The 19,451-nt window shown below is 39.3% G+C and overlaps 1 protein-coding gene across 1 annotated transcript; it reads right to left on the bottom strand.

The window, feature by feature from the left end:
* Positions 1 to 14,277: 14,277 nt before the first annotated feature.
* On the bottom strand, positions 14,278 to 18,026 carry RTP4 (receptor transporter protein 4). Its single transcript, XM_056121923.1, has 2 exons — positions 17,838 to 18,026; positions 14,278 to 15,530 (listed from the first exon to the last, which is right to left on the bottom strand). The coding sequence occupies exons 1-2, from the start codon at positions 17,990 to 17,992 to the stop codon at positions 14,765 to 14,767; spliced, it is 921 nt and encodes a 306-aa protein (XP_055977898.1). The 5' UTR covers positions 17,993 to 18,026; the 3' UTR covers positions 14,278 to 14,764.
* Positions 18,027 to 19,451: the final 1,425 nt, after the last annotated feature.

The raw sequence follows: 19,451 nt of genomic DNA, 5'->3' as shown, positions 1-19,451 counted from the left end.
GATTTGCTTCACTTCATTAGTTCTATAATCAAATAATCCAAGAACCTATTCACAAGTTTTATTGGAAAGTACCGTCTTCATTCTAACAAACTTATGGTCCTATCACAATTTGTTTCTCAATGTCAGGAATTTTCTTTAAAACAATCAGTAATTGCTTTGCTTGTCTTGTTCACTACATTTCTGCATTTCACTAATATTTTAAATCAAAAATTCCATATTTTATCATAAAAATTTTAACCATATAAAAATATTTTTAAATGGTACTTTGAATAGACACTCATTTTTATCTAAATTTTCTTTTAGTTCTTGAATAATTACTAATTTTAAAGTATAAATTGTAAGAAAAAATAAAGCATTAAATTGTCTCCTTCATATATGACCAAATTAGCATTGAGTGCATTCTCATTTGATCTACTGAAATATTTCAGGATATCATTTCAAAAGACAGTTATAGGGACTAGAGGGAAAGCTCAGGGGACTGAGCTTTGCATACTTCACACCTGAGATATTCCAATTCTATCCCTAGCCTATTTCTGAGTGAACAGATTTGAGGACTAAGAAGGAACTCACATGCTCAAGCCAAATTCACAAGAAATATTTTATTAAAATAATTTCTTTGGGCTTTCATTTTGGGGATTATTTTCCTACAAACTTTATCATTCTTGAGAACAAAGGATCAGGAGACATTTTACTAAGTCTCCATTTTCTGCATAAAAAATATAATCAAAACATACCCCTTGGCTAGAAATATATTATCCAAGATGCGAAAAAGAACTAAAGTCTGAATAATTTCCTATGCACTGACTCCAGAGAACTTTTGTGGAAGACAATTGATTTCCACAAGAACATTCATTTTTCATGAAACCCTTCTAAATTTTGGAAACAAATGAAATTATTAATATTTTAAGATACTGGGCAGTACTTTCTGAGCTGCCTCATTATAAAGGTCCCACTCTCAGTTTAAAACAATGAGGGAAATCTGGAATCAAAATCAAGAATTAGAGAGGGCTGGAAAGATAGTAAAATGACACAGGACACTGTCCCTGACCTAGTTTCCATCTGTGGCATCCCAGGTTGTTCCCAGGCTCAATGAGGAGCAATTCCTGAGTGCAGAGTCAGTTATCCCTGAGCATTGCCAGGTAAGGCTTAAACAACAAGAAGTCTAGAATTAGAGATGAGCTAATGGAAAAATTAGGAGCTCTGCCTTTGTGGAAGGAAATTGGGGGTTGGAAACATTGTAAAACATCAAACTGGTTTCCAGAAATAGTATTTCTCAATTCCAAGTGACTAGGAACAAAAGCATGCAGAAGTGGGCACAAGGATATGAGAATCCAGGCCTGTGTCTGAAGTATGATCCCACATAGGGGCTGAGGTTGGTAGTAGATTCTTCCGGAAAACAATTTTAAGGAAGACTAAAGTATAAAAAAAGGTTTAGTTCAGGGTTTAGGTTTTTTTTTTTAAAACTACAGAAATCAGAGATACTATTGCTTTTAAAACTGCCAGCACAAAAATTTGTAAGTTTACAACTGTACCTCATGGTGTTTCACTAATAAAAATTATAAATAAATAAATAAATAAAAACTGCCAGTATTAAGAAATTTATTATTATTATTATTGTTGTTGCTTTTTGGGTCACACCCGGTAATGCACAGGTGTTACTCATGGCTCTGAACTCAGGAATTACTCCTGGCAGTGCTCAGGGGACCATATGGGATGCTGGGAATCAAACCAGGGTCGGCCACGTGCAAGGCAAATGCCCTACCCACTGTGCTATCATTCCAGCCCCTAGAAATTTATTTTTAACCATCACCAAATTTCCCAGTTTTTATGACAAGGAGACTTAAGAAAAAGTTTCTTTTAAGGGTGCATTTAAGGATATTATAGGCAGAGTTGCTAAGCATCCCCATTCTCTCTACAACAATTGCTTAAAATTCACTTGAGTATTTACAGCTGGGAAGGTTCCTTCTTATCCCGTACCTCTATTTCCCTGACAAAAGAAGAAAATGTGGTTCTATGAACATTTAGCTTTCTTTCAGCTCAGATATTTCACAATTTCAATATCTAGTGACATCAAAGTGGTTCTTGTCACCTTTTAACCCTCCTGCTATTTCTAGGAATATCTTTATGAATGAGGGCTACAGCCTTTATCAGCAGAGTCTGAAAATGGAAAAGAGGTTCTGTCCTAGGGAGGTGTAGGTAGCCCTTGCTGTCATACTGTAGAGGACTTCATTATGAGCCTTAAGATTCCTTTAGTCATGAGTTTTAGCATATTCACTTTCCTGTATTTTCTGGAAATAAGTGCATTAAATTCCATGGAGAAGAGAACAACAAAGAGAAGAGAACAGAGAAGTTCTATGTCATTTGGCTTTAAAAGGAAAAGACTCTAAGCTGAGGAATTGTAAAGATTTTGTAGGGCATATGTTCTATGGAGAAGAGATATCCCAAGGAAATCTCAGCAGAAGGAAGTAAACAAGACTCAAGACAAAAGAGCCAGATGCTCTAGGAGGCATAATATTTGGGCTAGGCTTTGAAGAATGGTAGGATTTAGACCAAGGCAAAAAAATAAAATAGGATTCCAGCAGCCATAAGAAGCTGATATTTCTCTTATAAATTGCTTAGCAAATAGTGCCAGAATTTATTTAATGTCTAGATTTTACTGCAATGTTTTGTTTGAATATCATTTTTTGCACTGATATCTTTATAACCGTTTTTATTGCTCCCTATTATATTCTCCTCCTTACATTGTTGTTTTTTAGTTATTTCCATTGGTATGGATGCTTGATTCTTGATTCTCTGTTGGTTCCTGAATCCTGTATAGCTTAAGCAAATGGGAAATGCTTCTATAACAAAGTTCAGCCTTCATATAGGCCTAAGGCCCTTCCTTGCTCTTTTTTCCTGAGATTTTCCTAAGGTTTCTAATGAGACATATAAGAGCATTAAAGATTTCTATCTGCTTCGATGTTTCAAGCCAAATGAGAAGATCATGACTTGAAAAGTGTTCCAATAGCAAATTAAAACGTTCCAAAATTCTTCTGTAAACATACTGCATCTCATTGATCATTACGTCAGGAACTTGCTTAAAAATCAGTCAAAACTGACTAAGGGAGTATGATTTCCCTTGGATAATACAGACATATTCTTGGAGATAGGGGAAGAGCATATCAATTTTATGAAGCAAATTTAGACATCTGAGGTAAAAATAAAGAATACTTCATAAGAACAACAGAGAAAATGGGCTGAGGTGGGCAGGCAACCCATAATATCTGTGAAATCAGAGAGTGAATATTTTTTTTATTTTCAGTGAAACACCATGAGGTACAGTTGTAGATTTACAATTTTTTGTGCTTGGGTTTCGATTATACAATGATCAAATACCCATCCCTCCACCAGTGCCCATTTTCCACCACCATGGATAATATCCCTCCCACCCCCATCGCTCCCATCTCACACTGCCTCTGTGGCAGGGCAATCCCTTGTGTTCTCTCTCTCCTTTTGAGTGTTGTGGTCTGCAAAAGAGGCTTTGAGTGGCAAACATGTTCAGTCCATAGTCTACTTTCAACATGCATCTCCCCTCCTGGGAGGATCCTCCAAACACCTTTTATTTGGTGCTCCCTTCTCTATCTGAGCTGCCCTTTCCCCTAGAATGCCTGGCTGGCCTCTAAGCTATGGAGTAATCCTCCTGGTGTTGATCTCAACTATTCTTGGGTATTAATCTCATATTTTGTTTCTTTATACTCCCCAGATGAATGCAATCTTTCTATGTCTATCCCTCTTTTTCTGACCCATTTCGCTTAGCATGATACTTTCCATGTTGTACCACTTGTATATAAATTTCATGACTTCATCTTTTCTAAGAGTTACATAGTACTCCATTGTGTAGATGTACCAAAGTTTCTTTAACCAGTCATCTGTTCTTGGACATTCAGGTTTCTTCCAGATTCTGGCTATTATAAAGAGTGCTGCAATGAACAAACAAGTGCAGATATCACTTTGACTATACATTTTTGCCTCTCTGGGATATATTCCCAGGAGTGGTATTGCTGGGTCAAATGGGAGCTCGATTTCTAATTTTTTGAGAATCGTCCATACTGTTTTCCAGAAAGGCTGAACCAGTCGACATTCCCACCAACAGTGAAACAGTGTCCATTTCTCGCCACATCCACGCCAGCATCGGTTGCTTTTGTTCTTTTGGATGTGGGCCAGTCTCTGAGGTGTGAGATGGTATCTCATTGTGGTTTTGATCTGCATCTCCCTGATGATTAATGATGTAGAACATTTTCTCATGTGCTTTTTTGCCATTTGGATTTCTTCTGTTCATTTCATTGCCCCATTTTTTGATGGGGTTGGATGTTTTCTTCTTGTGGAGTTCAACCAGTATTTTGTATATCTTTGATATCAACCCCTTGTCAGATGTGTATTCGGCAAATATCCTTTCCCATTCTGTAGACTGTCTTTGTATTTTGGTCACTGTTTCTTTGGAGGTGCAGAAGCTTCTTAGTTTAAGATAGTCCCATTTATCTATCTCTGTTTTCACTTGCTCGGCCAGTGGCATGGCATCTTAGAAGATGCCATTAGCTTCAATGTCATGGAGGGTTTTGCCAACTTTGTCTTCAATGTACGTTATGGTTTCTGTTCTGATGTTGAGGTCTTTAATCCATTTTGATCTTACTTTTGTACATGGTGTTAGGCAGAGTTCTGAGCCCATTTTTTTGCATGTAGCCATCCAGTGATGCCAGCACAATTTGTTAAAGAGGCTTTCCTTACTCCACTTCACATTACTTGCACCTTTATCAAAGATTAAATGATCATATGATTGAGGGGAGATGTCGGTGTATTCAACCCTGTCCCACTGGTCTGCAGTTCTGCCTTTGTTCCATTACCATGCTGTTTTATTTATTACTGCTTCGTAGTAGAGTTTGAAGTTAGGGAGGTTGATTCCTCCCATTTTCTTTTTCCTAAGAATTGCTTTAGCTATTCGTGGGGGCTTATTGTTCCATATAAATTTCAGGAGTGTTTGCTCCATTTCTTTGAAGAATGTCATGGGTATTCTTATAGGGATTGCATTGAATTTATACAATGCTTTCAGTAGTGTTGCCATTTTGACAATGTTAAGTCTCCTGACCCATGAGCAGGGGATATCTTTCCATTTCCTCATGTCCTCTTTTATTTCCTGAAGTAGCGTTTTGTAGTTTTCTTTGTACAGGTCCTTTACTTCCTTAGTTAAGCTGATTCCTAGGTACTTGATTTTCTGGGGCACAATTGTGAACGGGATCATTTTTTTCATGTAGCTTTCTTCTCTCTCACTGTTTGCGTATAGGAAAGCCATGGACTTTTGGGTATTGATTTTACAGCCTGCAACTTTACTATACGAGTCTACTGTTTCTAGGAGTTTTTTTGGTGGAAGTTATTGGGTTCTCTAAGTATAGTATCATATCATCTGCGAATAGTGAGAGCTTGACTTCTTCCTTTCCTACCTGAATGCCCTTAGTATCTTTTTCTTGCCTAATTGCTATTGCAAGTACTTCCAGTACTATATTGAACAGCAATGGAGAGAGTGGGCATCCTTGTCTCGTTCCTGATCTTAGAGGGAAGGCTCTCAGTCTTTCCCCATTGAGGATGATGCTTGCTGTAGGCTTGTGGTAGATGGCTTTAACTATGTTGAGGAAAGTCCCCTCTATACCCATTTTGGCTAGGGTTTTCATCTTAAAGGGGTGCTGGATCTTATCAAATGCTTTCTCTGCATCTATTGATATGATCATATGCTTTTTATCTTTTCTTTTGTTGATATGATGGATTATGTTGATTGATTTCCGAATGTTAAACCATCCTTGCATCCCTGGGATGAATCCTACTTGGTCATGGTGTATGATCTTTTTGATGAGTAGTTGGATTCTATTTGCTAGTAGTTTGTTGAGGATCTTTGCATCTGTGTTCGTCAGGGATATCGGCCTGTAATTCTCTTTCTTTGTGGTATCTCTGTCTGCTTTTGGTATCAGTGTGATATTTGCTTCGTAGAAACTGTTCGGAAGTGTTTTTGATATTTCAGTTTCGTGGAAAAGTTTAAAAAGGATTGGGAGTAAGTCCTCTTTAAAGATTTGGAAGAATTCACTAGTGAATCCATCTGGGCCAGGGCTTTTGTGCTTGGGGAGACTTTTTATTACCATTTCAATTTCCTTGATGGTGATAGGTCTGTTCAGGTATTCCAGGTCTTCTTGGTTCAGCCTTCGGAGTCTGTAGGAGTCTAGGAATTTATCCATATCCTCGAGATTTTGATGTTCCGTGGCATAAAGCTTCTCAAAGTACTCCCTGAGGATCCTTTGAACTTCTGTAGTTTCTGTTGTAATGACCCCCTTTTCATTTCTGATTCGGTTTATTAAGGTTTTCTCTCTCCCTTTCTTTGTGAGTTTTGCTAAAGGCTTATCATTCTTGTTAATTTTCTCAAAGAACCAGCTTTTGGTTTCATTGATCTTTCGGATTGTTTTTTGGGTTTCCATCTCGTTAATCTCTGCTCTGAGTTTTATTATTTCCTTTCTCCTGTTCGGGTTATGCTCCTTTTTTTGGTCCTTCTCCAAGCTCTTAAGCTGTGAGGTTAGTTTATTTACGTGGGCTCGCTCCTCCTTCCTGAGGAATGCTTGTAGAGCTATAAACTTTCCTCTTAACACAGCTTTTGCTGTGTCCCATAAGTTTTGGTAATTCGTGTTCTCATTTTCATTCGTTTCTAGGAATCTTTTGATTTCCTCTTTGATTTCCTGTCTAACCCACTCGTTGTTCAATAGCGCACTGTTTAATTTCCAGGTGTTTGATTTAGTTTTCTGTTTTTGTGTGTGATTTACTTCTAATTTCAGCACATTATGGTCTGAGAAGATTGTTGATACAATCTCTATCTTCTTAATTTTATGGAGGCAAGTTTTGTGGCTCAGCATGTGGTCTATCTTGGAGAATGTTCCATGTATGCTTGAGAAGAATGTGTATTCAGCTTTTTGTGGATGAAGTGTCCTGTATATATCTACTAAGTCCCTTTCTTCCATTGTTTCCCTCAAATGAAGTATGTCCTTGCTAAGCTTGAGTCTGGTTGATCTATCAAGAGGTGACAAAGCAGTGTTGAAGTCTCCCACTAGTATTGTGTTGCTATTGATGTCTTTTTCCAAATCTATGAGTAGTTGTTTTAAGTACTTTGCTGGTCTCTCATTAGGTGCATATACATTTATTATTGTAAGTTCTTCCTGTTGTACAGATCCTTTGATCAATAAGAAATGGCCTTCACTGTCTCTTATGACATTCTTCAGAGAGTGAACTTTTTAAATTTGAATTCACTACTCTATTTTCTAGCTCATATTTTCTGATTATAGTATGGATTTAATGAATATGATGTTCTTTTGTCCAGAAATGAAATGGAGTCTCCAGAAAAGGAAGGAAGAATAGACATGACATTTAGAAGATGCTATTAAATGTAGAGACCGCAAAATATAACATTAAGAGCAGAATTGGGGAATAATATTTAAGTTTTGGGTTTGGGGGAGTATTTTGGGCCAAATCCAGAGTACTTAAGGCTTACTCCTGGCTCTGTGCTCAGGGATTATTCCTGACAGGCTTGGAGAACCATATGTAGTGCTGGGGATTGAACATGAGTCAGCCACACACAAGACAATTGCCTACCTGCAGTACTATTTCTCTGGCCACTAAAATTTAAGTTTTGTTGTCACCAGCTGTGGCAGATTGCTTGGGTATTCAAACCCAGAATGAACTTCAGTATCTCCATTTATTAATTGAAGATAACAGTACTGAACTTGTGTTGTGAGAATTAAGGTACTGGAATGATTATGCCTATGCTTGGCACTTTCTAGTATTGGGGAGGGGTTTATAGTAGGCCCTAGAAACTTTGAATCAGCTTTTGTTTGTTTATTCATCTTTTGGAGTTATACCTGGATGTGCTCAGGGCTCACTTCTGGCTCTGTGCTCAGGGATTACTTCTAGTGGGGCACAGGGGACCAAGGTCTGTTGCATGCAAGGTAAATTCTCTACCTGCGTAACTCGAATTCCAGGACCTGAATGAAAATCTTAAGAGTGAAAAATAAAAAGGTTTAATTTGAGGGAAGGAAAGAGGAGAGGAGAGATAAATATGACTTGCCTCTATTGTTTGTTTGATAGCTCAAGTCTCAGAAGAATATGCCTCTCGCCAGTAAAATAGGTTAGTGGATAGTGTACTAGTGCATAAATCGTAGAACTTGGTTCCACCTATCTCATCCCCCCATCTATCACATCTTTGTAACTGTGTGAACTTGAGAAAATAGTGTAGTCCCTCCAAATCTTCATTTATCAGACTACAAAATACTGATATTTCATATTCCCTTGACCCTAACATACTTGTGAATTCAAACAAAACTCAAATTTGGCACAACACTTTGAAAAGTTTCCCATTTGCATCCCAGATTTGTACCCTAAACATTATATTGAGATGTTTCTCAACTTTACTAGCCAAAAGAAACTTATCCTTGTTTAAAAAGTTCTCTTATTTTTATTACAAGGATGAAAAGAGTACATAAACAAGCCTCAGAATCAGAGTGGGGGCAGATGAGTCACTCCAATCATGTTATCTTTTGAATGGTTAATAGCTACCCCCTGCTACTCTATAACTATCTACCTGAATCCATTTCAGACAAACAAACAAAATAATTATAAAAAAAATGCAATTGTAGAGAGACACTGGCAAGTCTGATGGACTCTGGTAATGAAATTATCCTAAAACTGCTGCCCACAAAGATCTGGCAAGAACAAAAGGATGGTGTTTGCGCCAGTGTCTAGTCATAGTTGGTAAGCAGCTCAATGTCACTTGCCTCAGGCATCCAAATCTCTTGGCAAATAGTAGCTAAGCCATCCTCAGAGACTTTCCAGAAAGACAACCATTATATTAGCTCTAATGAAGAGGCAGGAAATTAGGGATTTCCCAAAGCCAAGAATCAATGTTAGCTTTACAAACTCATGTAAGGATTTTCAGGCACCATCTGCAAGTTTGGCTTCCATTTGGTGGGAAAAAACTATACAGAATTTTATTTGAAATTAAAAACCAGAAGGATTGTAATAGGTACCTATCCACACCAACCAAACACTTTCAGTACATCATACCATAAGTTACCATCTCCACCAAAGTATCATCTAACCTTACTTGAATACCTTTATTGCAGGTTCCAACAGAAAAGTGGTCTAGAAATTATCAAGTGTGAGAATTGAGTGTGTAGTATTGTGTGATGGAGAGTTGATTATATTTTCCTGAAGGCAAGAAATAATATTTGAAGACTATTGCTTGGTTTGGGGGAATATGGTAACAAATACCCACCTTGAATTTCCTGACAGGTCACTGTTTGCATAGAGACAGGTCTAAGGATATCAGACTCTGCTTTCCTGAGTATCCCTTTCTTCAATAAGCCAATGTGAGATTTGGCTCTTAGACACTAGTACAGTTTGGAATTTCTGAATTGTGTGGCAATGAGAAAAAATACTGTTTGGGCATAAAGAGACTTTGAACTATAATCCTATATCAGCAATACAAGTATGATCATAGACAGTTAACATAATTATCTGAATCCTGAAATAGATTAAGGAAATTACTGAAGTTCTAGTAGTGCCACTTCACAATAAGGCAAAGATTCACTTGGAAAGTTTTGTGCAATAAAAATACAAATACTTTATTTCTAAAACCTGAAAATCTCAATGTTCACAGTTTCTAATCCTATTAAATAGAACCAGGTATTCTTGAGCTTGTAAGGCTATTAAATTGCCAATACAAAGCCAGCTTTTAAAAATGTTCTTTGGGTAGGTTATAATCTCACTCTTTTTCTCATTAATGTGTACAATAAAATATTGAAAATATGTTTATCTGACATTTTCTTGAGAGACATTTACTTTTTTGAAAATTTTATGTCAAAAGGCAAACCATCTCTGCTTCTAAATATTTGGCATCCTTAGTTATTAAGGAATTCATTAGGACTAGTTGGTCATTAATGAGCCATTCTTAAATATCCGAGCTACAGAATTAGTTACCTGGGACCTTCTTTCCCAAATTCCTAGAATTTTCAGAACACTTGAAACTGAGAATCCTCTTATTTCAACACCAGATCATACAAAAACACTTCAACCTTCAGCCCTTTGGATGATTTGAAGGTTCCCAGGAGCCAAGGTACTTGGCTTTTATACAATTTGCTCCCATTCTACATGCTATTCCTTCCCAACTGCTTTCTCCTTTCTGTTATAAACAAAAGAAATTCTTAATTCTACATTTCCAAGCTTTTAGTTTAATCCAGAGGGGAGGGGAATATCACCCCCAATATAATCAAATTTTAGCTAGAAGAGAGAGAAACAAAGACCCAGAGAAGGATAATAACTTGCTCCAGGTCATAATTCAGCCAAACTAGAAATAAGTTCTCCATCTCCTAGTCCATATTCTTCATGAAAAAGCAAAAAGGTATGGAAACAGCAGAAATGTAGAATTCTCATTAGAGTAGTTTAGAAAAGGGGTGAATTTTCAAATTGAGAGTACTCATTTCCTCTCTGGGATATGAAAAGAAATGGCCACAAAATATAAGATATTGATCCTTTGGTTTTTCTGACTCTTATTTTACTGTCTTCAAAATCCTTCAAGATATTTGTTGTTTATAAGAACTTCTCTATAGGATAATGTGTAACAATATCCTATTTCAAGTCAGACTCCTATTTTTATTCTCTTCATCATTCTTTTCTAGCAGTATATATTAATTTTAGTACATGCATCTACCATTTTGCATAAAGTACGATTTTTAAAAAGTAAATGATGCCTCCTCCAGATGGAACCTCGGTGACCATGGGCCTCTACAAGCATAGCTTGAGTATGCGGGAACCAGGACTTGGACTTTTACTCCAAACTGCCAGGACCGCCCCGGCTCCCAGGTAACCTCTGATTCTGGAAGTCATGCCCACAACCCAGCCCCCAGCACCAACTTTACAGCACACAGCTACAGAGAAGAAAGGCCGCGGTGGGGGGAGGGGCATCCACAGCTCCCGGAGAATGCACCAGGTCCCAAAAAGAACCAGGATCACCGGGAAGTCCCAGATGGGGTAGGTGCCACATCCTGCCTCCTCCAGATGGAACCCCGGTGACCATGAGCCTCTACAAGCATAGCTCGAGTATGCGGGAACCAGGACTTGGACTTTTACTCCAAAGCATGCGGCTGCGCAACATCTCCCTATATACAAAGTGATCAATGGAAAGTAAATCATCCAACGTTTCTCCCTGAAAATCAGGCTTAACTCTTATACAAACCACAACACCCAACAGGAGAGAGAGAACAAAAGGGAATGCCCTCCCACAGAGACAGGGTGGGATGGGGAGTGGGGGGTGGGAGGGATACTGGGATCCGTGGTGGTGAGAAATGGTCACTGGTGGAGGGATGGGTATTCAAAATAAACAAATTTAAAAAAATAAAAAATAAATAAAACATGTTTGCTGGTGAAAAATAAATAAATAAATAGTAAATGAAAGGGCAAAACACTTTTGCAGTGGGGTAAGGAGCTTCCCTTTCAGGTGACCTGGCTTCAATCCTTGGCACTATATATAATCTCTCAAGTCTTCCAGGAGTGATCCTTGAGCACAGAACCAGGACTAAGTCCTGAGCACAGCCCGGTGTGGCCAAACACTCTCTCTCTCTCTCTCTCTCTCTATATATATATATATATATATATATATATATATATATAGATTTGCTCTAGCGGGCCCAGTAACATTGTGAGAATTGTTACTGTGTTAGGCATATTGAATACGTCACGGGTATCTTGCCAGGATTTGCCATGCGGGCGCGATACTCTCAGTAGCTTGCTGTGCTCTCCGAGAGGGGTGGAGGAATCAAACCCAGCTCCACGGGGCTGGCTGCATGCAAGGCAAATGCCCTACCACTGTGCTATCACTCATATATATATATATATATATACACACATACATACATATTTGCATATATGTATATATATGTATTATATGTACATACACACAACATATATATACATATATTTGTTTAAATTGTCTATATCCTGAAATGCTTGCAATGACCTATTGCCTATGGGGAAAAATTCAAATCCTTGAGCTATCTATCTCTACAACCCACATTCCAAGTTCTTGAACTGATTAGAGAGAGGGAGGTGGCTAGAACTGTAATGGGAAGAGAAGGGGACAATTTAGCAAAAGATGGAACAAAAAGGTATGGGGAGAGAAAAGAAAAGAAATTTAAAATAACTTTAAGGTACAAGTTGGGTCAGTTGAAGCAAATTCACTTAATCACTTAACTTCCCGTTAGTCGTCGATTTGCTCGAGCGGGCGCCAGTAACGTCTCCATTTGTCCCTGTCGCGTGCTAGTGTAGCCCAATGGCATCTCTTCGCTCCGGGAACATGGAGGGCCTCAAACCGATCGTTCATGATCTTGGTGAAGAAGTCTGACCATCTGGTAGGTGGGCGGCCACGCGGTCTCTTGACATCCCGTGGAATCCAATCAGTAACAGCTCTAGTCCAACGGTCGTCTTTAAATCTCATTACGTGACCAGCCCATCTGATTTTCGACACCTTGGCAAATGAGACAGCGTCCCTGATCCTTGATCGTCGACGGATGTCAGAACTCCGGATTCTTTCTCTCATTTGAGTGAAACGTGATATTCCAAGCATAGCTCTTTCTATTCTTCTTTGGGAGACCTGAATAGCGTTCTCATCTTGTTTGCGTAGGGCCCAGGTCTCAGAGGCATATGTTAATGCAGGAAGAACAGTGGAATCAAAGAGATGTGCCCGGAGCCGGAGGTTCTTCGTCCTCTTAGCTATTTCTTCGACGTTCTTGAAGGCGTTCCAAGCCGCTCTCTTCCTCCTGCGCAGCTCGGGTGCCAGGTCATTTGTCATGTTGACCTCTCGACCTAGGTACACATAGCTGTTGCATTCGGAGATGGTCGTTCCATTGAGAGCGAATGGGGCATCAGGAACAAGGCTGTTTCTCATAAACATTGTCTTCGTAAGATTCAGCTGTAGTCCTACCTTTCCACACTCACGGTCAAAGTTGGCCAGCATTTGTGCCGCTTGGCTGATGTTTGGTGTTATTAAAACAATGTCATCAGCAAAGCGGAGGTGGTGTAGTTGCCGACCATCTATCTTCACTCCCATTCCTTCCCATTCCAGTCGTCGCATGATGTTCTCGAGGGTGGCACTGAAGAGTTTTGAAGCAAATTATGATGCAAAATTCAGATAAGAAAGGTTGTTTTAAACGTGATGATATAGAGGGTCAAATATGAGGCCTATGTGGAATTTCTAACAGATGGTAACAGAAAGTGAAGGTATCACTACACATGGCAAGGTGTCCATATTTGGAAGGTCAAATATGTCAGTCCAGTGCTGGAAGTGAGAAAACAGAATAGCTCCAGATGTCAGCAATTCAGAGTCTCTTTAGAATGAGGTCATTTGTACAGTTTTAAGTGGAACCAATGGAGGAAAAAACAAGAAGCAATGGGTATATCAATTCCTTTAATATGTAAAATGGTGGGGTTTTTTTCTGCTGAAACTGAAGCATACCTAAAACACAATTAGCCTGATCCCTGAAGGTAGATTATTACCTGCATTAGTTTCCTATTGTTTCTATAATAAACCATCACAAATACATTGCCTTCAAACAGCACAAATTTTATATCTTCCAGTTTTTAAAGTTAGATGCCTGAAATCAGTTTTACCTGGCTAAAGGCATGTCAGCTGAGCAGTTCCTTTTGGAGACCATGTACAAGAATCTGTAGTTTTGTCTTTATGAACTTCTAGAGACTGCCTGCAATTCTTGACCCATGGTCACTCGTTCCATCTTCTAAGATACTGCACTTTGAGTTCTAGTTCTATAATTAAGTCTCCTTTTAACTTTGACCTCTCGCTTCCCTCCTATAAGGACTCTGATTACCGGGCCTAGAGTATAATGCAAAATAAAAGTCCTCTCTCAAGTTCACTACAGTAATCACATCTACAAAGTCCCTTTTGCCACATAAAGTAATATGCTCACAGGCTCTAGAAATTAGAACCTGGTTAGCTTTTATGTATCATTATTCAGTGGGTGATAAGAGATAGCACATGGGTTTTGCCACTTCTGTTTCACGTACTCAACCTGTTTTTGATTCCCCAATACTACATATGATCCCCCAGCCACATCAGGTGTGATGCTTGAGCACAGAGCTAGGAGCATGTCCTGAATATTGTCAGGTATGGCTCACAAAACAAAAAATTAATAAATGTTATTATTCAACTCAATGACAAAAATAGTTTATTTTACAATTGTAGTCATTTTTATAAAGAGTTTATATATATGAAACAAATAAGTAAGTGAATGAAGTCCTTTTAGTGATTAAACAAATTATTTTACTGAGTTCATTATCTAGTAGGTGATGTTTTAGACTATCTGCAAAAGAGGTCTAGAAAACTAGTACTTAAATTCTCCTTGTTTGATCTTAAAGCAAATTCTTTATCATATTAAAATAGGAGCCTTGGGTGCCAGACTCTTTTTTTTTTCTTTTCCTTTTGGGTCATACCCGGCGATGCACAGGGGTTACTCCTGGCTCTGCACTCAGGAATTACTCCTGGCAGTGCTCAGGGGACCATATGGGATGCTGGGAATCGAACCTGGGTGAACCGCATGCAAGGCAAACACCCTACCTCATGTACTATCACTCCAACCCCCAGACTCTAGGCTGTGGAGTTGAGGGAAGATAAAACAAGCCTACTTTGATTATTTTGCTAATTAGCATATTTTACAGCAAGAAACGTAAATAGAGCAACAGCACAGATGCAGCCCCACAGGGACAATCCATACTGTGTAGGAGAATTACTAGATGAATATCTGAGAGCATTGTCTGGGGCAGACATTCTAGATGAATATGTCTCTTGCCATTCCTGATGAGTCTGAGTTACTGGGGAGTTTGCTAACTGAGAGGGAAGATATCTTGCTACTAAGACAGATTGTTGGCTAGTTGTGCATGAGCCCTGTTGATGTGCCCCTGGTGGGTGCTGTTGGCCTGTCTCCCAGTTATTCCGATGTCCTTCATTGGGCACCCAAGAACCAGAAGTAGCATAGCTTGCCCGTAGCCCCTCAGTGGTGTTACTCCCCATCTCCATGTAGGAGAATTGGCTGTAAGCTGACTCTGTACTGATGTCTTCTTCTAAGCGCTGTACACAGAAGCCCAGACTGCATGCTTCACAATTGTCCATGTCATGGGAACCGTCCAAATGCACCTCCACATTCACTGGCATCTCTGAGACATTTCTGCTGCCATCTCCATAAAATTTTTCCAGAATACGATGGGCCAGGTTGTGTAGAATCCTCCCGGTGGATTCTGGAGAGAAATGAGGCTTCTCAAATAGAGAACAAGAACAATTCTGGCACTTCTGACCAAAACACCGCATAAGCACAAGGCCCTGGGAGTTCCGGCATTTCAGATACATATGACATAGGACATTCACTTGAGCAGAAGCCCAACTTCGTCGGCATGAGGAACACTTGAACCTACAGACAGAAAGAAAAAAACCATTGTGCCCTCAGTTGAATGGTGACCTACGGAAAACAGGTCTGACCTTGCTGCCTAAGATCCCTTTTCACTTGGAAAAGTTCAAGTTAATACAGCTGTCAGGAAAAATTAAGTCATGAAACTTGCCTATAAATTGATGGACATGGAGAGCAGTATGCTGAGTGAAATGAGTCAGAAGGAAAGGGTCATATAGAATGACAGCATTCACTTGTGGTATATTATATATATATATATGTATATATTTATGTATTAGAAGAAGAATATCCATAGCCAGGGTAAATAGGACTTAGGAGGACTGGTCAACCACAAGTGTGGGGGAGGGCTGAGGGTAGGTAAGATAGAGAAGAGACCGCTATGACAATAATAGCTGGGAATGATCACACTGGACAAGATCTGAGGGTTAAAGTAGGTAAGGGATATTCTTGATAACCTTTCAGTATCAATATTGCAAACCACAATGCCCAAAAGGAGAGAGAGAGAGAGAGAGAGAGAGAGAGAAAGAGAGAGAGAGAGAGAGAAGAAAAGTGCCTGCCATCAAGTCAGGCAGAGGGTGGGGGTGGGGTGATGAGAAATGTACACTGGTGGAGGGATGGGTGTTGCCTGCATGAATCATGTGTACATTCTTAGGTTCAATCCCAGGCACTGTAAGCAAATAAATAATTCACTAATAAATACAATTATGTTATTGAATTGTAATGTATAAATTTATGTTATTTATAAATGCATTATGTCTATACATTTGAAACTACACATAGAAACACACAGCCCATGCCTGTGCATACCCACATATACACACATAAACTATTATCTTGCGCAGAAGAGCACTTACTACATCTCTTAGATCACAAAATGCTTTACGGAAAAGTAACCCTGAGTTTATGTCATTTTTGTGAAGGCAGTTTCCAGATAGGCAGGTAATCATGACAAGGGTATAAATGTCTGAAACATATGCCATGACTAACAACCCATAAAGAATAGAGGTGAAAACACTTACATCAGGATAGGGACAGGTAGGCAAGATGGATAATGGAAGAGAGAATAATAGAGGGAAGCTTCTTTATGCCATATTTGAAAAAGGACTTGATTGAACAGATAAGTAACCTGTTTCCTTCCTGACATGGACAAGGAAGCTGATTTCTGTGTCTTGAAATGAACAAAGAATATAGAGATAAGTGTTATAGGACCAGAGCAATAGTACTTGTCTTGCAGCATGCCAACCTAGGTTAGATCCCTGGCATTCCATATGGTCCCCCAAGTGTGCCAGGAGTGTACCCTCCCTGAGCATAAATCCAGGAGTAAGCCCGGGCATCTCCAGATGTGACCCCAAAGAAAGAGAGAAAGAGAGGAAGACAGAGAACGAAAAAGAAAGAAAGAAAGAAAGAAAGAAAGAAAGAAAGAAAGAAAGAAAGAAAGAAAGAAAGAAGAAAGTGGGAGAAAGAAAGAAAGAAAGAAAGAGAGAAAGAAAGAAAGAAAGAAAGAAAGAAAGAAAGAAAGAAAGAAAGAAAGGAGGGAGGGAGGGAGGGAGGGAGGTTACTGAAGGACTCCAAGAACTGGATTTTGTTCTTATAGCATTCTTTCCTTCTGTTACCTTCATATTTGTAGTAATGTGAGAAGAAATTGTTTGACCTAGTTCACGGGGTTTTAAAAGAGACTCTAGCCCAGGCTGTCCTGAACAGACCTAGGGAAACCATCCAGGACTTATGGGATAGGGGCTAGCAGAAGTTTCTAGATCGATTCATCTGGAGCATATGAAGTGGTAGGAGAAAGGGAATATTTATGAACACAGAAGCATTCCTTAGGGACTTCCAGAAATATTTAAAGAAAACTAGTCAAAGAATCTTCCTACAATTACACAAAACGAAGCCTGGGTGTATTGTCATTTAGTTTCTAAAGCACACAATGATCACATGGAATAGAGTTGCATGACTTTTTTTTTTTTAGTTTTTACTCAGGTACTTGGATTTATAATAATGTTAATCATACCTTTCATAGATATACCATTCCAAGATCACACCCACAACCAGAAAGCAGAGACCCCTACCCTTTACCCATGTCCAAAGGATTTCCCCCACCTCAACCCCCTGTAAGCTCAGTTCTACAAACATAATCTTTAGACCTGTCTCTCTCTTCCCTCTCTTTTTGGAGACTGTGACACCTAGAAACATCAAACTAAACTCTTGCCATTAATTCTTTTATTAAAACAAATTCTCAAAGCACTCGTCGAAGATGATGCTCTCTTTCTGGACTTGGCCAGGAAGGTCCACTGTCAGGCAAACATTACCCACCTGCCAAATGCTCTCTGTTGGTACTGTTTCCAGCCTGGGTGCAAGCAGTCTGGCTGGATGTTCTCGCCCCATTCCAGGGTCCACCTCGCCTGGGGCTGCTCTTTCTGTATCAGAGTTTGAAGTCTACAATTCCACGAGTTAATATCCACAGCCATTTTCTTCTCTGTGAGTTGACACTTACCAAATGACCTTCAGTTCTACTGGATAGCCAAGCAAATGACGCAGTTTCCGGTTCCTGCCTAGGAGATAAACATCAGAGTTTTGCTATTATTTGTTTGGTTTGAGTTTTGCTTTCATTTTAGACTCAGTGCACAGAACAATCTCTGTTCTAAACACAGAGGGCAGCAGACTTGTTAGTTTGTGACGACATGTGAAGCACAGAGAGCTTGTCTAGATTCTGGGGCACCTATCAGCTAGCTTTTATTTTATATTTCTCTAATATTTTAGACTAGGCAAGACACTAAGCCTGACACTGAAACAAGTATCATGCATCTTACCCATATTAATGCTCATGCCTTTGTGGAAATGGGGAGGTGGGGTAAAAGAGGGAACATCACCAATGCTCATCTCTTGCATCTAAGAAATCATCATAAATTTTAAACGGGTTGTTCCAAGCATTTTGCTTCTAAGTTGCAGAATATTGGAACCTTTACCCAAAGCCTCTAATTTGTAGACAGTGTAGCTGAGACTTGATACTGCGACTATGTGATTTCAGAAATATCTCACTCACCTCTTTTCTTAGCAAAAGATGAGAATAATGTTTTAGGCTCCATAGTGGCATTGCGGAGTCACTGTGAGAAGAGGCTTCTTAAAAGACTGCCAAAGTGCTTTGCAATCTCCTGAGTCCTTACACAAGATTTCAAACTGGATAAAGGGTTGTTGAATTGGCCATTTGTAATGTGAGCTGTCTTGAAGAAAAAAATATACAAGCAAGTATGGGGACCATCTTTTGGCAAAAGATGGAATTCCCAACAAGAGAGAGATTGACAGTAGATAATCTTTAAAATCACTTCTAATACAAAAATGTCTGAAATTCTTTTTTTATCATTTTTTATTAGTGAAATACCATGAAGTACATTTATAGACTTATAAATTTTTGTGCTTGGGTTTCAGTTATACAATGATCAAGTACCCATCCCTCCACCAGTGCCCATCCTCCCCCATCACGGGTCCTAGCATCCCTCCCACCCCCCCCACCCCCCCCCATCCCACCCTGCCTCTGTGGCAGGGCATTCCCCCTTGTTCTCTCTCTCTTCTTTTGGGTACTGTGTTTTGCCAGAGAGGCATTGAGTGGCAATCATGTTTGGTCTATAGACTACTTTTAGCATGTCTCTTCCACCCTGGGAGGGCCTTCACAACACCCTTTATTTGGTGCTCTCTTCTCTATCTGAGCTTCCTTTTCACCTAGAACATGTGGCTGGCCTTCAAGTCATGGAGCAAAGTTCCTGGTACTAATCTGAGCCATTCCTGGGTGTTAGTCTCCCGTTTTGTTGCTTTATGTTCCCCAGATGAATGCAATCTTTCTGTGTCTATCCCGCTCTTTCTGACTCATTTCGCTTAACATGATACTTTCCATGTAGTACCACTTGTATGTAAATTTCATAACTTCATCTT

Source organism: Sorex fumeus, unplaced genomic scaffold, assembly GCF_029834395.1.
Source record: "Sorex fumeus unplaced genomic scaffold, SorFum_2.1 ptg000044l, whole genome shotgun sequence".
Classification (NCBI taxonomy): domain Eukaryota; kingdom Metazoa; phylum Chordata; class Mammalia; order Eulipotyphla; family Soricidae; genus Sorex; species Sorex fumeus.
The sequence above is the reverse complement of the archived record's forward strand: the minus strand, read 5'-3'. Positions and strand labels throughout refer to the sequence as shown.

Excerpts from the sequence above, each read along its gene's own strand:
- RTP4 (XM_056121923.1), bottom strand. The coding sequence starts at position 17,992 with ATGGCTGTGGATATTAACTCGTGGAATTGTAGACTTCAAACTCTGATA. Across the intron at positions 15,531-17,837 it reads CAACAGAGAGCATTTGGCAG|GTTCAAGTGTTCCTCATGCC; the intron begins GTGGGTAATGTT and ends TTCTGTCTGTAG.